We start from the raw sequence: 17,334 nt of genomic DNA on the forward strand, positions 1-17,334 counted from the left end.
TTAGGTAGTAACGCGCGCCATCGCGTCACGCGCGCTGCTCTCTGTCAGGTGGCGGTAGGAGAGAACGACCGCTCCTTGTGCGCTTGCGCGGAGGGAGTGGCCCGTTGGGAGAGTCTGCGGGGGAGCCCGTAGCCGTGGTTTGGCTCCTACTCGCTGCTCAGGGTGGGGACCCCGCAGCCTCTGGTCTGAGAGGCCCGGGCAGGCGGAGGGGAGGGAGCGCGCGGCCCGACCCGAGGCAGCGGCAGCGGCTCCCGGGCCGGGGCAGGATGGTGTTCGAGTCGCTGGTCGTGGACGTTCTGAACCGGTTCCTGGGCGACTACGTGGTGAACCTGGACAGCTCCCAGCTCAGCCTGGGCATCTGGGGAGGTAACGAGAACCCAGCAGCCGCTCCCCGCGGGGCGGCAGGGCAGTGCCCGGCCCCCCTTCATACCCCAGCCCCGCGGGGCAGGCCCTTTCTCGCCCTCGGGACCGGGCGCCTGCCCCGCTACGCATAGGGCCCGTTTCTCCCGGGGCTCTCGGCAGCGCTGATCTCCTGGAAGTGTCTGGGGGCGGGCGGGGCCCGGCCTGCTGCGCAACCCACGCGCCGTTGCCCCGGGGTGTGGCCTGCTCCCCGCGCTGAGCACGGCCCGCTGCCCCCTGAGCTCGCCTCGGCTCCGTCTTCTTTCGGAGGGTGAAGGGACGCTGCCCGTTTAGGAAGAGTGCTTCCGTCTGGGGAGGACAACGCTGTTGTTGAACCCAGCGCGACTAATGGGAAGAGACCGAGAACAACGTTCTTGTTTATGGCTTTGACAGTACTTACATAGAGCCTTGTCCATCTTTACAGTTTGTGTCCCCTGTTCCCGTGTCACGTTATTGCAAAAACAGGAAATTGTGACTGCAGAACTAGAGAAATTGGGCTGGGGGCTTTAGGAATAAAGGCAATATCTGAAACTACTTAACTTTCTTTAGAAATATCGTGTAATCTTTGTATTGGTGTCTCAGTTTGGCTGAAAACTTTTGAAAGGAGCTCTTGACATCCAAGATCAATGTACCCTTTAAAACTTTTTGGTCCGAGGGCCACATTGGGGTTGCAAAATTGTATGGAGGGCCCGGTAGGGAAGGCTGTGTCTCCCTAAACAGCCTGGCCCCCACCCCCTATCTGCTCCCTCCCACTTCCCGCTCCCTGACTGCCCCCCTCAGAACCCCTGCCCCATCCAACCCCATCCTGCTCCTTGTCCCCTAACTGCCCCCTCCCGCCCGGGACCCCCCTCAGGACCCCACCCCCTATCCAACCCCCCTGCTCCCAGTCCCCTGACTGCTCTGATCCCATCCACACTCCCGCCCCCCCGACAGGCCCCCCCCGGGACTCCCATGCTTATCCACCCCCACGTCCCCTGACCTCCCCCCAGAAACTCCGCTCCATCCAACCACCCCCTGCTCCCTGTTCCCTGACTGCCCCCTGGAACCACCCTCCCCTTATCCAACCTCCTCGGCCCCCTTACCATGCTGCTCAGAGCAGCATGTCTGGTAGCCACGGCGCCCGGCTGGAGCCAGACACGCTGCCACAGTGCTTGGCAGGAGTGCGCGACCCCACTGCCCAGAGCGCTGCCCTCACGGCGGCGTGGCTGCGGGGGAGGGGGAAGGGGCTAGCCTCCGTGGCCGGGAGCTCAAGGTCCGGGCAGGACAGTCCCGCGGGCTGTAGTTTGCCCACCTCTGCTTTAAAAACTCTAGAAGGAAGTTGCATTTTAAACACTCCCCTGCAGAGTTTAAAACCTAAACAGGTGAAGTGTTCAGAACCTGAAAGTGAAACTGCCTGTGAATAAAAGTGAATCAGACTTGGTTGAATTTTCATTATCCAAGGGTAGAGAAAAGCAGTTAACAGTATTAAATTTAATATTGATTCAAATTTTGTGACGTAAAGTGGAAAGAGAAAACAGTTTTACTGTAAACAGATGATTTGTTAAGGATGTATAAAAAGTTGTATTATTTTACTGCTTCAACATATAAACACAATGTGGAAGGTTTTATTAACTTGTTTGGATTTTATTTCTTTTTAACTAAAATTTATCAGGAATGGCAAGTACAGTAACTTCTCACTTAACGTTGTAGTTCTGTTCCTGAAAAATGTGACTTTAAGTGAAATGATATTAAGCGAATCCAATTTCCCCATAAGAATTAATGTAAATAAGGAGAGGGGTTAGGTTCCAGGGAAATTTTTTTTTTGCCAGACAAACAATTTTTAAACAAGCAATTTAATACTATTCTGGGGTGGGGGGAGTAGTGTGCACATGCTGTGTGTTTACAAACATACTGTACATATAGTACAGTACTATAGTTGGGAGGTGCCCCTGCTTTACCCTACACAGGCACAGCCCACTGGCACTGGAGATGAGGCAGGCAAGGAGGCTGAAGGTGCTGTAGGCTAGGAGAAGCACATTGTGCAGCAGTGGCAACTTCCCCTACTCTGCAAGCACCGGGGGGGGGGCTCAACCCTCAGCCCGCCCACTCCACCCCTTCCCCCAAACCCTCATTCTTGACCTGCCTCTTCTCCCCCCCCCACCTCCCCCTTTACTTCACATGCTGCATCCTTGCTCCTCCCCCCTCCCTTCTAAACGCTGATTGCCGCTGGCAGGGGAGGGAGGGGGAGCCTGCATGCCGAGTCCTCGCTCCTCCCCCCTCCCTCCTGCCCAGGGCAATCAGCTGGCTTGCGGCGTTGGGGAGGCAGGGGGATCCTGCACGCCGAGTCTTTGCTCCTCCCCCTCCCCTTCCCTCCTGCCCCCGAAACGCCACAAGCCAACTGATTGCCGGGGGCAGGAGGGGGAAGGCGCTGATCCCCGGGGTCTGACGGTGGGCGGGAGGGGAGGGCATAGGGAGGCTGCCAGCTGTGGAAAAAGCAGACAGCCAAACAACATAAGAGTGGAGCATTGCACTACTTTAAATGAGCATGTTCCCTAATTGATCAGCAACGTAACAACGATAATTGGGATGACTTAAAGTGAGGAGTTACTGTATGGTCTTCCCTACTTTTTTTTTTTTTTTTGGAGGACTTACTGGATGTCTGTCTGAAAACACTGTAACCAACTCCCTCTTGTCCAAGATAGGTTTAAGCCTGTGTGAGCTGTGGTATACAGAAACAGGTAGTGTGAGCAGCAGTGATGACCACACCACAAGCCCTGAAGGTGTATACTGTAGTTGCTTCAGCTATTGGAGCAATGTAGATATCTGGGCTCACACAATGGCATGCATGCAGGAATCACAAAATAAACAGAACCTTTACTCCCAGTGTAGGTGGGGAAAGGGAGTTCAGTAAAGTAGCAAACAAGTCATATATGTGTGCGTGTGCACACAGATATGGTGGGTGAGGTAATATACTTTATTGGACCATCTTCTGTTTTGGTGAGAGAGACAAGGTTTTGAGTTTAAATACAGCAAACTTGAAAACTTGTCACTTTCACAAACAGAAGTTGGTCCAGTAAGAACGTTACCTCACCCACCTTGTTTCCCTAATATCCTGGAAGCAACACGCGCATGCACACACACACGCACGCATGCAAAAAAGTCAGTTAATAACATGCCTTGTGGTTCTATATTAGCCTGAATCCCCACTGGCCCCATTGTGTCTCTGGAGCATGCACACATTCTGAGACAGTCCTTCTCAGCTAGGGATTTTCATGTCTTTAGTGCCAAGGCTTCTTTCTTGAAGCCCTTCCTTACTCAGAGCCCCTTCTTACCCAGGCCTTCACATGCTTGGGCCAGATTATAGGAGCTTTCCTTGGTCCCCTCAGGACTAGGACAGTCCTGCCTCACTCTCCAGTTTATCTTGATGGCTTGTGTATCCATTTCCACTCCTGGGATTATTTTACTGGGTGAGGAAAAGGGACTCAGCTCTCTGTGAAAACTTCTCTCTCTGATCAGTCCTAAAGTTGCAACAGCTCAGTTCCCTGCTGGAGAGAGAGAATGGACCTTGAAAGGACCATTGCTAGCATGTTTATTGTGAGTAGTGTACCTTAATTGGAAGGACTGAGTTATTGAATCTTTGTTAAAGATGTCATGTTTTCAGAATGTTAATTGCTCGCTTTGTTGTTTCATTAGCTCTCCAGTTGTCATACAGGAAGACAAGCCTGAATTTCTAATATAAAAAATTCGTACAAACTTTTAGCTGCCCCTGTGTGTGTCAGAGCAGGAGCGCCGCCAGCTTTTTCCGCCGCCCTAGGCGGCGGAAGGTCCCGCCCCCGACAGAGGCGGTGGAAGGTCCCGCCCCCGAAATAGTGACGACAACCGGGGCGGCCGAAGATCCGGCCGCCGTGGTCGCTGCCCCCCAAATGTTATTACCCTAGGCGACCGCCTAGGTCACCTAATGGGTTGCACTGGCCCTGTGTCAGAGGGTAGAAGCTATTTTTTTTCCCCTTTGTAGGACGTCTTTAAGACTTCCCCTGGCTGTTTAATCCAAACAGTATTGGGCTGAATCTGATCTAACTAGATTTTTCTGCACTAAATGGAAATTGCTATATTTACCTATGGAAGGCAGTTTTGAGATTTGGCTGTAACATAATGGCATGTAAAACCTCACTTACTGACTGGTCTTTTCCCCACTTCCCTTGGAAGGGACACAATTCTACAATCTAACAATTTAAATTGTAGATTTTTTCCCCCGGAATATTCTGTAAAAATCTTTGCTTACTTTCATACTTTTAAATTTATCTTTCCTCCTTGATATTTACGTACTTGCAATACTTGACAATGCTACACTTTCTCATAGTGGGTTATTTAAGTTTGGTTCTCTTTAATTTTATAACCAAATCCCTCTGGCCCTTATTCAATTTGGTGCACGGAAAATGAGTTTTACCCAGTGGATTCATTTTTCTGATAGCATCGCTCCCAGAACTGTACTGGGTAATCTGTGGCACTGTTGAAACAGCATCAGAGGAGGTTGATTTGCACTGGTCCATGATGTGGTGCAGTTGTGGCATATGCAACCCAAAATATATCTTTCATATTTTGCATTATATGTAAGCCTTTCATTCCAAAAGATCTCAAAGGCTTCGGAAAATATATATGCTCTTTCCATTCAAATGCCACCATCTCTGCAGCAAAGGGTGGCAGTCAGTCAACAACCTTCCCCCCCCCCCCCCACTATGTTATAAAGCCATGGATCTCTAATGACCAATTCACCTTTTGTCCTATTTCCAAACTAATGTTATGGAACTCAGTTCTTTCACCGTAGAGGAATGAAGGCTTTTTGCCTTAATATTGTACTGAAAACTAATAATACAAGAGACTGTAAGCAGCAAATTTATTACCACTTTCAAAGTACATTATTTTAATCCTGATAAATATATTTGCTTGGGATACAGTGAAACCCCACTATAACGCGATGATTGGGGTCCAGAAAATTCGATCGCGATAAATGCAGGGTTGTGGTATAGCGGGGTTACAAAAAGTTTACCATTTAAAGCCGGTCAGTTTCAAGCCAGTCAATTTCTCTTGGGCAGAGAGCAGGGGAGATGTGCAAGGGGCCGAGGAAGAGTGAGGAGCAGCTGGGGAGGAGAATAGCTCTTCCTGCCAAAAGGAGAAGCAGGGGTAAGGGGGAAGAGGCAGTGGCGAAGGCACGTTCCTTTTCTTTTTTTTCTTTTTTTTTTTTGCGCGCTTGGGGTGGCGGGAGCCACCTTATGATCGCGCTATATTCGAATTCGCATTATCGCGGGGCGCATTATAGCGGGGTTTCCCTGTACTTGGCAAGTGAACCAACTTGCACTGTTTCATGTGAATTTTAAGTTAAACCTAGATAATTGCACAATGCTGCAACAGTGAAATTCTTCTGGTCATGGTAACTAATGTCTTTGACCCTTGCATTACAGCATTACTTTTGTGAACTTCATGTCCACCCTAAACTTCAAATACAATTTTTAGTCTCTGAAAGGTGAAATATGCTAACTTCAATCTTCCAGATGTTGCACTGAGCAAAATGGTTGTAACTTTCAGGGCTTTGGAGCTGTGCTCCGGCTCTGATCCAGCTCCAGGCAAAAACCTGCAGCTCCACTGCTCCGGAGCTGCTCCGCGCTCCATCTCTGGGCTCCACTCCAAAGCCCTGGTAACTTTTTATATTTTTGTTTAATTATACTCCTTGGTTTAACATAAGAACATAAAACTGGCCATACTGGATCAGACCAGTGATCCATCTAGCCAAGTATCCTGTCTTCCTGTGGTGGCCAGTGCCATATTCTTCAGCGGTAATGAGCAGATCAGGGCAATTATTAAGTGATCCATCCCCTGTTGTCCAGTCCCCTGTTCTGGCAGTCAGAGCTTCAAGGACACACAGAACATGTGGGTTGCACCCCTGACTGTCTTGGCCAATAGCCATTGATGGACCTATCCTCCATGAAAATGTCTAATTCTTTTTTGGTCTCCATAACATCCTATGGTAATGAGTTCCACAGGTTTACTGTGCGTTGTCTGAAGAAGTATTTCCTTACGTTTGTTTTAAACCTTCTGCTTATTAATTTCATTGGGTTCTTGTGTTATGTGAAAAGGTAAATAACACTTCCCTATTTATTGGCTCCACAAGAATAGATTGTTCATGATTTTACAGTTCTCTATCATATCCCTGCTTAATCATCTCTTTTCTAATCTGAACAGTCCATTTTTTAATTTCTTTATATGGAAGCTATTCTATAGCCCAGTCAGTTTTATTGCCTTTTCTGTGCCTTTTCCAATTTTAATATCCTTTTTTTGAGATGGGGCGACGAGAACTATATGCAGTATTCAGAATTTTTTTTCCAGATGTCTGGCTGGTGGGTCTTGGCCATTTTGTGTTGGGAAGGAATTTCCCCCCAGGGTTAGATTGGTAGGGACCCTGGGGGTTTTCGCCTTCCTCTGCAGTATGGGTCATGGATCACTTGCAGGTTTAAACTCGTGTAAATGGTGACTTCTCTGTAATATGAAGTCTTTAAATCAGGATTTGAGGACTTCAGTAACTAAGTCAGAGGTTAGAGGTATATTACAGGAGTGAGTGTGTCAAGTTCTATGGCCTGCAATGTGCAGAAGATCAGACTTAAATGATCATGATGGTCCCTCCTGACTTTAAAGTCTATGAGGTCTGGGCATACCATGGATTTATAGTGGCAGTATGCTATTTTCTGTCCTATTATCTATTGCTTTCTTAATGGTTCCTAACATTCTGTTCGCTTTTTTGACTGCTGCTCCACATTGAGCAGATGTTTTCAGAGAACAAGCCACAATGATTCCAAGATTTTCTTGAGTGGTAACAACTAATTTGGACCCCATCATTTTGTATGTATAGCTTGGATTATGTTTTCCAAAATGTATTACTAAAATCAAGATAGCCTGTCTACAGGTTTCCCCCATCCACTAGACCAGTAACCCTATCAAAGAAGGAAATTAGTTTTGCATGATTTGTTCTTGACAAATCCAATATTGGCATATATTTATAACCGTCTTATTCTCTAGGAGCTTACAAACTGATAGTTTCAACCCGTTTGCCTGGTACAAGTTAGTCTTACTGGCCTGTAATTGTCAGGATTGCCTCTGGAACCTTTTTAAAAAACTTGTGTTACGTTAGGTATCCTCCAGTCATCTGGTGCAGAGGCTGATTTAAGTGACAGGTTACGTACTGCAGTTCTGCAATTTCATATTTGAGTTCCTTCCGAACTCTTGGGTGAATAGCATCTGGTCCTGGTGACTTATTATTGTTTAATTTATCAGTTTGTTCCCAAACCACCTCTATTGACAACTCAATCTGGGACGGTTCTGCAGATATTTTTATCTTCCCTTACAGATGTTAACCAGGGGCGTGCGCAAGGGAGCTGTCATAACTATAAAGGGAAGGGTGACAGCTCCCCTGTGTACAGTGCTATGGAATCCCTCCTGGTCAGAGACTCTAAAATCCTTTTACCTGTAAAGGGTTAAGAAGCTCGGGTAACCTGGCTGACACCTGACCCAGAGGACCAATAAGGGGACAAGATACTTTCAAATCTTGGGGGGGGAAAGGCTTTTGTGTGTGTCCTTTGTTTAAGGGGTTGTTCGCTCTTGGGACTGAGAGGGACCAGACATCAATCCAGGTTCTCCTCATCTTTCTAAACAAGTCTCTCTTATTTCAAAATTGTAAGTAAAAGCCAGGCAAGGCGTCTTAGATTTACTTTGTTTTCTCAACTTGTAAATGTACCTTTTACCAGAGTGCTTATCTTGTTTTGCTATACTTTGAACCTAAGACAAAGGGGATTCCTCTGAGCTCTTTAAGTTTAATTACCCTGTAAAGTTATTTTCCATACTGATTTTGCAGAGATGATTTTTACCTTTTTCTTTAATTAAAAGCCTTCTTTTTAAGAACCTGATTGATTTCTCCTTGTTTTAAGATCCAAAGGGGGTTTGGATCTGTATTCACCAGGAGTTGGTGAAAGGAAGGAGGGGGGAAGGGTCAATTTCTCCTTGTTTAAGATCCAAGAAGTTTGGATCTGCATTCACCAGGGAATTGGTGAAAGGTTTCTCAAGGCTTCCCAGGGAGGGAATCCATCGAGAATGGTGGCAGCGGGACCAGAGCTAAGCTGGTAGATAAGCTTAGCAGTTTTCATGCAGGCCCCTACATTTGTACCCTAAAGTTCAAAGTAGGGATACAGCCTTGACATGGTGGCACAGCGGTGGGATCGTTTTAAACCCAAAAGCCAGTAAGAGATTTTTTTTCCTTCTAGCTGCTTGGAGAGCAGAGCTGAAGGTAGATGCATATCTTATCTCTCCTTGCCTGAAGGCAGAGGTGTTAAGTTTTTTTAACAAGGTCCTTTGTTAAGAGAACGGTTCAATCAGTGAGCAAACTTTGATCTGGTAAAGGTAATTTACAATCTGAATTGTGTTTTTTTTCTTTTTACATCCTCGGGAGTAGCTTGTTAGAAAGTCTCTGTTAACTCAGCAGCACTCAGCAGGAGCCTGAGCTAAATACATCCCAGTTTCAGTCAACTGCAGAGGGGTGTGGCCCAGCACAGGAAAGCAGGAAAATGACTACCAGTGAAGCAGCTAGCAAACTAGAACTGGCCAGACTAGAAGCAGAAGAAAATGAGAAAAAACATCAGAGACTACTTCAAATTAAAAAACTCGAGGAAAAAGCCAAACAGGAGGCCCATGAAAGAGAAGAAAAAGCCAAACAGGAGGCCCATGAAAGAGAAGAAAAAGCCAAACAGGAGGCCCATGAAAGAGAGGAGAAAGCCAAAGAGGAGGCCCATAAAAGAGAGATGGAACTGGAAGCAGCAAGGACTAGGCAGGGTGCATCAGACCATCCTAACAACTCCTCTCCAGGTACCACTTCCCATCCCAGGAAATTCCCCACCTACAAGGCAGGCGATGATACTGAGGCCTTCTTAGAAAATTTTGAAAGGGCTTGCCTTGGATACGACATCCCTCCAACCCAGTACATGGTAGAGCTGAGGCCGCAGCTCAGTGGACCCTTAGCAGAGGTGGCGGCTGAAATGCCTAAGGAACACATGAACAGTTATGAACTTTTTAAAAACAAGGCCAGAATCAGAATGGGGCTAACACCTGAGCATGCCCGTCGGCGGTTCAGAGCCCTAAGGTGGAAACCTGATGTGTCATTTACCCGACATGCCTACCACATTGGGAAAAATTGGGATGCCTGGATATCAGGAGCAAATGTTAAATCTACGGAAGAGTTGCCCTTCCTATTGCAAATGGAGCAGTTTTTAGAGGGTGTTCCTGAGGAAATAGAAAGGTACATCCTAAATGGGAAGCCCAAAACTGTAACCGAGGCGGGGGAGATTGGAGCCAAATGGGTGGAGGTGACAGAAAAGAAAAAAGCTAGTAGCAGTTGGAGCGAATATCAGAAGGGGCAAGCCGAAACAAAACCTTATCACCGGGGACAACCCAAGACCCCACCCACATCCCAAGGGAAACCCCAGACGCCTTCTCACCCCACCACACCAGTCTCCAGCAACCAACATCGCCCCGGTGATACCTTAGCAGGGCGATGTTTTAAATGTAATGAACTGGGGCATATAAAGGCTCACTGCCCCAAGAACCCCAACCGATTACAGTTCATTACACCCCAATCACACCAAAGAACCCCAGATCCAGATGCCTCTCTCATACCCTCGGAGCGAAGGGAAACCTTGAGAGTGGGCGGAAAGAAGGTTATCGCTTGGAGGGACACTGGGGCACAAGTGTCAACTATCCACCAATCCCTAGTGGACCCCAAACTCATCAACCCTGAGGCTACAGTGACAATTCAACCCTTCGTGTCACAGTCTGTAACCTTGCCTACAGCCCAGTTGCATGTCCAGTACAAGGGCTGGTCAGGAATGTGGACTTTTGCAGTCTATGACAATTATCCCATTCCCATGCTGCTGGGGGAAGACTTGGCCAACCATGTGAAGCTAGCCAAGAGGGTGGGAATAGTCACCCGCAGCCAGGCTAAGCAAGCTTTCACCCCCATCCCTGTTCCTGAGCCGTTCACCAGGGCCCCGTCTGTGTTACCGGAGACCCAAAACCAGGTGGTGGAACCGGATCCCCTGCCAACGACTGCAACAGCCGTAGTGGATCCAATCCCAGAGACCCAACCAAAGCCAGTCCCAGAACCGGAACTGGCAACGCAACCAGCACCAGAACCATTGCCAGCACTGAGTCCAGCGCTTGCAACCCCGTCTACAACTCCAATGCCAGAGGACACCAGCGAGCCTAAACTGGCGGAAGCAGCAGATAACCCTACCCAAGAGGCTCAGCCAGAGCCTGAAATACCACATAGTGCACCAGCGGACAGCGGTTCACAGTCAATGGAAAAAGCCCCAGCACCTACATCGCTTCCAGAGGGACCAAGCCCCAGTCCACAGTCCAAGGAGGAACTGATGTCTCCAGCATCAAGGGAACAGTTCCAGGCCGAGCAGGAAGCAGATGACAGCCTTCAGAAAGCTTGGGCGGCGGCACGGAGCACCCCACCGCCTCTCAGCTCTTCTAACCGATCCCGGTTTGTTGTAGAACAAGGACTTTTATACAAGGAGACTCTTTCTGGTGGGCACCAGGAAGACTGGCATCCTCAAAGACAGTTGGTAGTTCCCACTAAGTATCGGGTAAAGCTCTTGAGCTTAGCCCATGATCATCCCAGTGGCCATTCTGGGGTGAACAGAACCAAAGACCGGTTGGGGAAGTCCTTCCACTGGGAGGGAATGGGCAAGGACGTTGCTAATTATGTCCGGTCTTGTGAGGTGTGCCAACGAGTGGGAAAGCCCCAAGACCAGGTTAAAGCCCCTCTCCAGCCACTACCCATAATTGAGGTCCCATTTCAGCGAGTAGCTGTGGATATTCTGGGTCCTTTCCCAAAGAAGACACCCAGAGGAAAGCAGTACGTACTGACTTTCATGGATTTTGCTACCCGATGGCCGGAAGCTGTACCCTTAAGCAACACCAAGACTAAAAGTGTGTGCCAGGCATTAGCAGACATTTTTGCCAGGGTAGGGTGGCCCTCCGACATACTTACAGATTCGGGAACTAATTTCCTGGCAGGGAACATGAAAAACCTGTGGAAAGCTCATGGGGTGAATCACTTGGTTGCCACCCCTCATCACCATCAAACCAATGGTCTGGTGGAGAGGTTTAATGGAACTTTGGGGGCCATGATACGTAAATTCGTAAATGAACACTCCAATGATTGGGACCTAGTGTTGCAGCAGTTGCTTTTTGCCTACAGGGCTGTACCACATCCCAGTTTAGGGTTTTCACCATTTGAACTTGTGTATGGCCGCGAGGTTAAGGGGCCATTACAGTTGGTGAAGCAGCAATGGGAGGGGTTTACGCCTTCTCCAGGAACTAACATTCTAGACTTTGTAAGCAACCTACAAAACACCCTCCAACACTCTTTAGCCCTTGCTAAAGAAAACCTAAAGGATGCTCAGGAAGAGCAAAAGGCCTGGTATAATAAACATTCCAGAGAACGGTCCTTCAAAGTAGGAGACCAAGTCATGGTCTTAAAGGCGCTCCAGGCCCATAAAATGGAAGCGTCGTGGGAAGGACCATTCACGGTCCAGGAGCGCCTAGGAGCTGTTAACTATCTCATAGCCTCCCCCACCTCCAACATAAAGCCTAAGGTATACCATGTTAATTCTCTTAAGCCCTTTTATTCTAGAGAATTAAACGTTTGCCAGTTTACAGCCCAGGAAACTGATGACGCGGAGTGGCCTGCAGGTGTGTACTATGAAGGAAAAAGGAATGGTGGCGTGGAAGAGGTGAACCTCTCCACGACCCTGGGACGTCTGCAGCGACAGCAGATAAAGGAGCTGTGCACAAGCTTTGCACCGATTTTCTCAGCCACTCCAGGACGGACCGAACGGGCATACCACTCCATTGACACAGGTAATGCTCACCCAATTAGAACCCCACCCTACCGGGAGTCACCTCATGCCCAAGCGGCTATACAAAGGGAGATCCAGGACATGCTACAGATGGGTATAATCCGCCCCTCTACCAGTGCATGGGCATCTCCAGTGGTTCTAGTTCCCAAACCAGATGGGGAAATACGCTTTTGCGTGGACTACCGTAAGCTAAATGCTGTAACTCGTCCTGACAACTATCCAATGCCACGCACAGATGAGCTATTGGAAAAATTGGGACATGCCCAATTCATCTCTACTTTAGACTTAACCAAAGGGTACTGGCAAGTACCACTAGATGAACCCGCTAAGGAAAGGTCAGCCTTCGTCACCCAGGCAGGGGTGTATGAATTCAATGTACTCCCTTTCGGGTTGCGAAATGCACCCGCCACCTTCCAAAGACTTGTAGATGGTCTCCTAGCAGGATTGGGAGAATCTGCAGTTGCCTACCTCGATGATGTGGCCATTTTTTCTGATTCATGGACAGAACACCTGGAGCACCTGAAAAAAGTCTTCGAGCGCATCCGGCAGGCAGGACTAACTGTTAAGGCTAAAAAGTGTCAAATAGGCCAAAACAGAGTGACGTACCTGGGGCACCAGGTGGGTCAAGGAACTATAAATCCCCTACAGGCCAAAGTGGATGCTATCCAAAAGTGGCCGGTTCCAAAGTCAAAGAAACAGGTCCAATCCTTCTTAGGCTTGGCCGGATATTATAGGCGATTTGTACCACACTACAGCCAAATCGCCGCCCCGCTGACAGACCTAACCAGAAAGAAACAGCCAAATGCAGTTCAGTGGACTGATAAGTGTCAAAAGGCCTTTAACCAGCTTAAGGCAACACTCATGTCTGACCCTGTGCTAAGGGCCCCAGACTTTGACGAACCATTCCTAGTAACCACAGATGCGTCCGAGCGAGGCGTGGGAGCAGTTTTAATGCAGGAAGGACCGGATCAAGAATTCCATCCTGTCGTGTTTCTCAGCAAGAAACTGTCTGAGAGGGAAAGCCACTGGTCAATCAACGAAAAGGAATGCTACGCCATTGTGTACGCGCTGGAAAAGCTACGCCCATATGTTTGGGGACGGCGGTTCCAACTACAAACAGACCATGCTGCGCTACAGTGGCTTCATACCGCCAAGGGAAATAACAAAAAACTTCTTCGGTGGAGTTTAGCTCTCCAAGATTTTGATTTTGAAATACAACACATTTCGGGAGCTTCTAACAAAGTGGCTGATGCACTCTCCCGGGAAAGTTTCCCAGAGTTAACTGGTTAACACTTGTTCTTGTAATGAAACATATTGTTAGTTTTTATATAATCAGTAGTATGTCTAAAGGTACATGTGTTTTATTAACTCTGTTTTCTCCTAAAGCTCCAGGAAGAAATCACAGCCAGTGTGGAACCGGACGTCCAACACTATCTGTGATTTGGGGGGCGTGTCATAACTATAAAGGGAAGGGTGACAGCTCCCCTGTGTACAGTGCTATGGAATCCCTCCTGGTCAGAGACTCTAAAATCCTTTTACCTGTAAAGGGTTAAGAAGCTCGGGTAACCTGGCTGACACCTGACCCAGAGGACCAATAAGGGGACAAGATACTTTCAAATCTTGGGGGGGGAAAGGCTTTTGTGTGTGTCCTTTGTTTAAGGGGTTGTTCGCTCTTGGGACTGAGAGGGACCAGACATCAATCCAGGTTCTCCTCATCTTTCTAAACAAGTCTCTCTTATTTCAAAATTGTAAGTAAAAGCCAGGCAAGGCGTCTTAGATTTACTTTGTTTTCTCAACTTGTAAATGTACCTTTTACCAGAGTGCTTATCTTGTTTTGCTATACTTTGAACCTAAGACAAAGGGGATTCCTCTGAGCTCTTTAAGTTTAATTACCCTGTAAAGTTATTTTCCATACTGATTTTGCAGAGATGATTTTTACCTTTTTCTTTAATTAAAAGCCTTCTTTTTAAGAACCTGATTGATTTCTCCTTGTTTTAAGATCCAAAGGGGGTTTGGATCTGTATTCACCAGGAGTTGGTGAAAGGAAGGAGGGGGGAAGGGTCAATTTCTCCTTGTTTAAGATCCAAGAAGTTTGGATCTGCATTCACCAGGGAATTGGTGAAAGGTTTCTCAAGGCTTCCCAGGGAGGGAATCCATAGAGAATGGTGGCAGCGGGACCAGAGCTAAGCTGGTAGATAAGCTTAGCAGTTTTCATGCAGGCCCCTACATTTGTACCCTAAAGTTCAAAGTAGGGATACAGCCTTGACAGGAGCACAAGCAGGGACATGCCCCCACTAATCAGCGAGAGACGCAGTACTTCCCCTGCCCCCTGGGGTTGCGGCGGGGAGAGAGGCTTCCCAGGGAGTCCTCTCTTCCCGCTGCAGCTCCGGGGCGCAGGGGGAGTCCTCTCTCCCTGAGGGCCGGGTGGAGAAGTTGGGGCAGCAAGCTCCTCCTGGGATCAGGGATGGGGAGAGGGAGCGTCTGTGCCCCCCCCAGAAGGGGTCAGATTTAAATTCCTGTGCACACCCTTGATGCGAACTGAATGCATGTTGATCTAAAGATTAGTCAATCTGTTCTGAATCACTTATAGATTTACCAAGATTCTATTTAGAAAAAAACCAAAAAAAAAAAAACCCAGGTTGAGTTCTAAAACAAAGGACAAGTAGAAAAACATATAAGTATATTGTGTAATTCTATTTCATTTTATAAACACTTAAAAATACTATTTCCATATTAACATCTGAGAACTTTCTGGACAGGAGAAAATAAAAGAATTATGGAGACTAACATTTAGGGTTAGATGTATAATCATGGTTATAGTATGAGCTTGAGTAGCTAGTATTGAAGACTTACACTATGAAATAACTAACCTAACTTCATTATCAAGTTTAATTTTAAATAAAACTACTATGTCATTTGTGAACAATTATGACTTCTTCCTTGTGCTTCAAAAATGTAATTTAATTTAACAAATGTGAATATTGTGATGTAAGAGTTATGTATATATGAAATGCCCTTTGTTTAAGTAGCTAGATTACAGATTTGCATAATTGTGCACATAAATGTAATGTAGTTTTCATAGGTCTAACTTGTTGAGACCATTTGGAAACTATGGGAAGAATGTAGAATGCTTCTTAAGTGGTATGTCACTCAGGGAGTCAATAATGTTAATGCTCTGACTTGCACAGGCTATCAATACATTTTCAGGTGTTTTAATCTAGAAATCTTTCAATTGTTTGGGTATCAAATTGTTTGGTTACCAGATGGTTGGGTCCTTCTCCAAACAATCCTGCCACAAATACGATGGGAGAGCTGCGGTCCAGCTGGAGTGCCCTCAGCTGATAAGAGGGTTAGTGGGAGAACTAGAAAGATATAAGTAGCTGTTTTCAAGTAAATCCTGAACTCTGCATAGCTTGTGCAGTGTGATTATATTGGTAAAGAGGGAGCCTCTCCCCCATGGAGTTCAGGAGTGGTGAAAGGGAGGGTATTGTAATCCCACTTATTTTCACCTCTTGCCCTCCTCAGTAGCACCAAAGTACTCAGAAATTTTAGTGTTTAAGGCTTCAACAGGGTACTTAAAGCAGTCCTCTGGATTCAGTGGGATTGGGTACTCAAAGTGCTTTAAGTTAGGCATGTGTTTGCGTACCTTGCTGAATCAGGACCTGAGTGCTCAAGAAATGCCAGCTTTCTTCTTAGTAGGTGGCCTGATTTTTCCTAAGTGCTGATTATATTCAAGTGCTGTTAAAGTCAGTGGGAGATGCAGGCATGGAGCACTTACAAAAATCCATTCACTCTTATTTAGGAGCCTAAACAGGCATTCATTTTTAAGCACCTAGATTTTAACACATTTTTAACCTTAACGGTCATTTCATTTAGGTTTTTGTGTTGCAATTTCTTAAATTTAAAAACAAAACAGTTATGAGGCATGCTAAAAGCTAAAATTAAGTTGGTATAAAAAACTTTGTGAGGAATGGAATATTATAATTCTTTGGACCTGCTGACCTTGCTCAGACCAGAGTCTATTGGTTGTGAGTGAATAGTGTGGTAATGAAATAGCAGTCAACTTGAAGGGTAGTAAATGTTAAAACTCCATTTCAGACAAAAAGGGAAAAGAAGCTGAAAAGAGAAATTTTAAACCATTTTTTGCTTGGCTGCCAACCACAGATTCCCTCTCCTACTCCCCCCTCCTTTTTAAGTGAGTTGGTAGTGTTTTATTTACATTAAATATGTAAACTAGATAAAATGTCTGCTCCTTAGCTATTGCAGTAGGTAAGGAATTGATTGCAGTATCTTTTTATTTTAACTTTCTGCTCAGAATATCTGTGATATGGTACATGGAATATACGTGGTATGGTACAGCTTTATTATCAGCATCATCACAGGTAAAACTAAGCAGGTGGGAAAAATAACTCTTCCACCAAGCAGTGATGTATGGACTGTTATGTCACCCAAGAAGCCAAACCAGTAATCCAGGAATAAACTCTTGTGCTTTCAGTACGCCTGCCTGTGTTAACAGTTTGTAGCTAACTTTTCTAACACTTATAGCTGACAACCAAAGTTTAATAAATTATGTCCTAACTCATGCAGTGCACTGTGGTGTTCATAAGTTAGCTTTCATTTGCAAACTGTAAAGTATTAGTATACTTAAAGCTACATAGAAGTAAGGAGAAAAAGAGCTCAGAAAAAAATAAATGAAAATAAAGGTGGAAGTGAAGATGATGGTAGATGGCGAAACAAACAAATAACCATATTGATTGAGTGGGAAAGTGACTTAAAAAAAGTGAGGGGAAAATATGAATGAAAATAAACGGAAAGTTTGAAGACAAGATGCTTGAGAAGAAATAAGAGAAACGATAGAAAGGAGCAAATGAGACAAGGCCTGATCCAAAGTCCATGGAAGACAATGGGAGTCTTCCCAGGACCAGGGTGAAATCAGCGTTTTTTTATTTAAAACTTGTTGCTGCTGATCATATAATAAGATGTGTTACATAGT

General features: G+C 46.3%; 1 protein-coding gene across 1 annotated transcript in view; it reads left to right on the forward strand.

Annotated features, from left to right (window-relative positions):
- Positions 1–266: 266 nt before the first annotated feature.
- The window catches only part of VPS13A (vacuolar protein sorting 13 homolog A), a 286,528-nt gene continuing 269,460 nt past the window's right edge, over positions 267–17,334 (forward strand). Inside the window, exon 1 of the mRNA XM_065406641.1 lies at positions 267–366. Coding sequence (XP_065262713.1) covers positions 267–366 — 100 coding nt within the window. The remainder of the gene's footprint in view (positions 367–17,334) is intronic.

This window comes from Emys orbicularis, chromosome 6, assembly GCF_028017835.1.
Source record: "Emys orbicularis isolate rEmyOrb1 chromosome 6, rEmyOrb1.hap1, whole genome shotgun sequence".
Classification (NCBI taxonomy): domain Eukaryota; kingdom Metazoa; phylum Chordata; order Testudines; family Emydidae; genus Emys; species Emys orbicularis.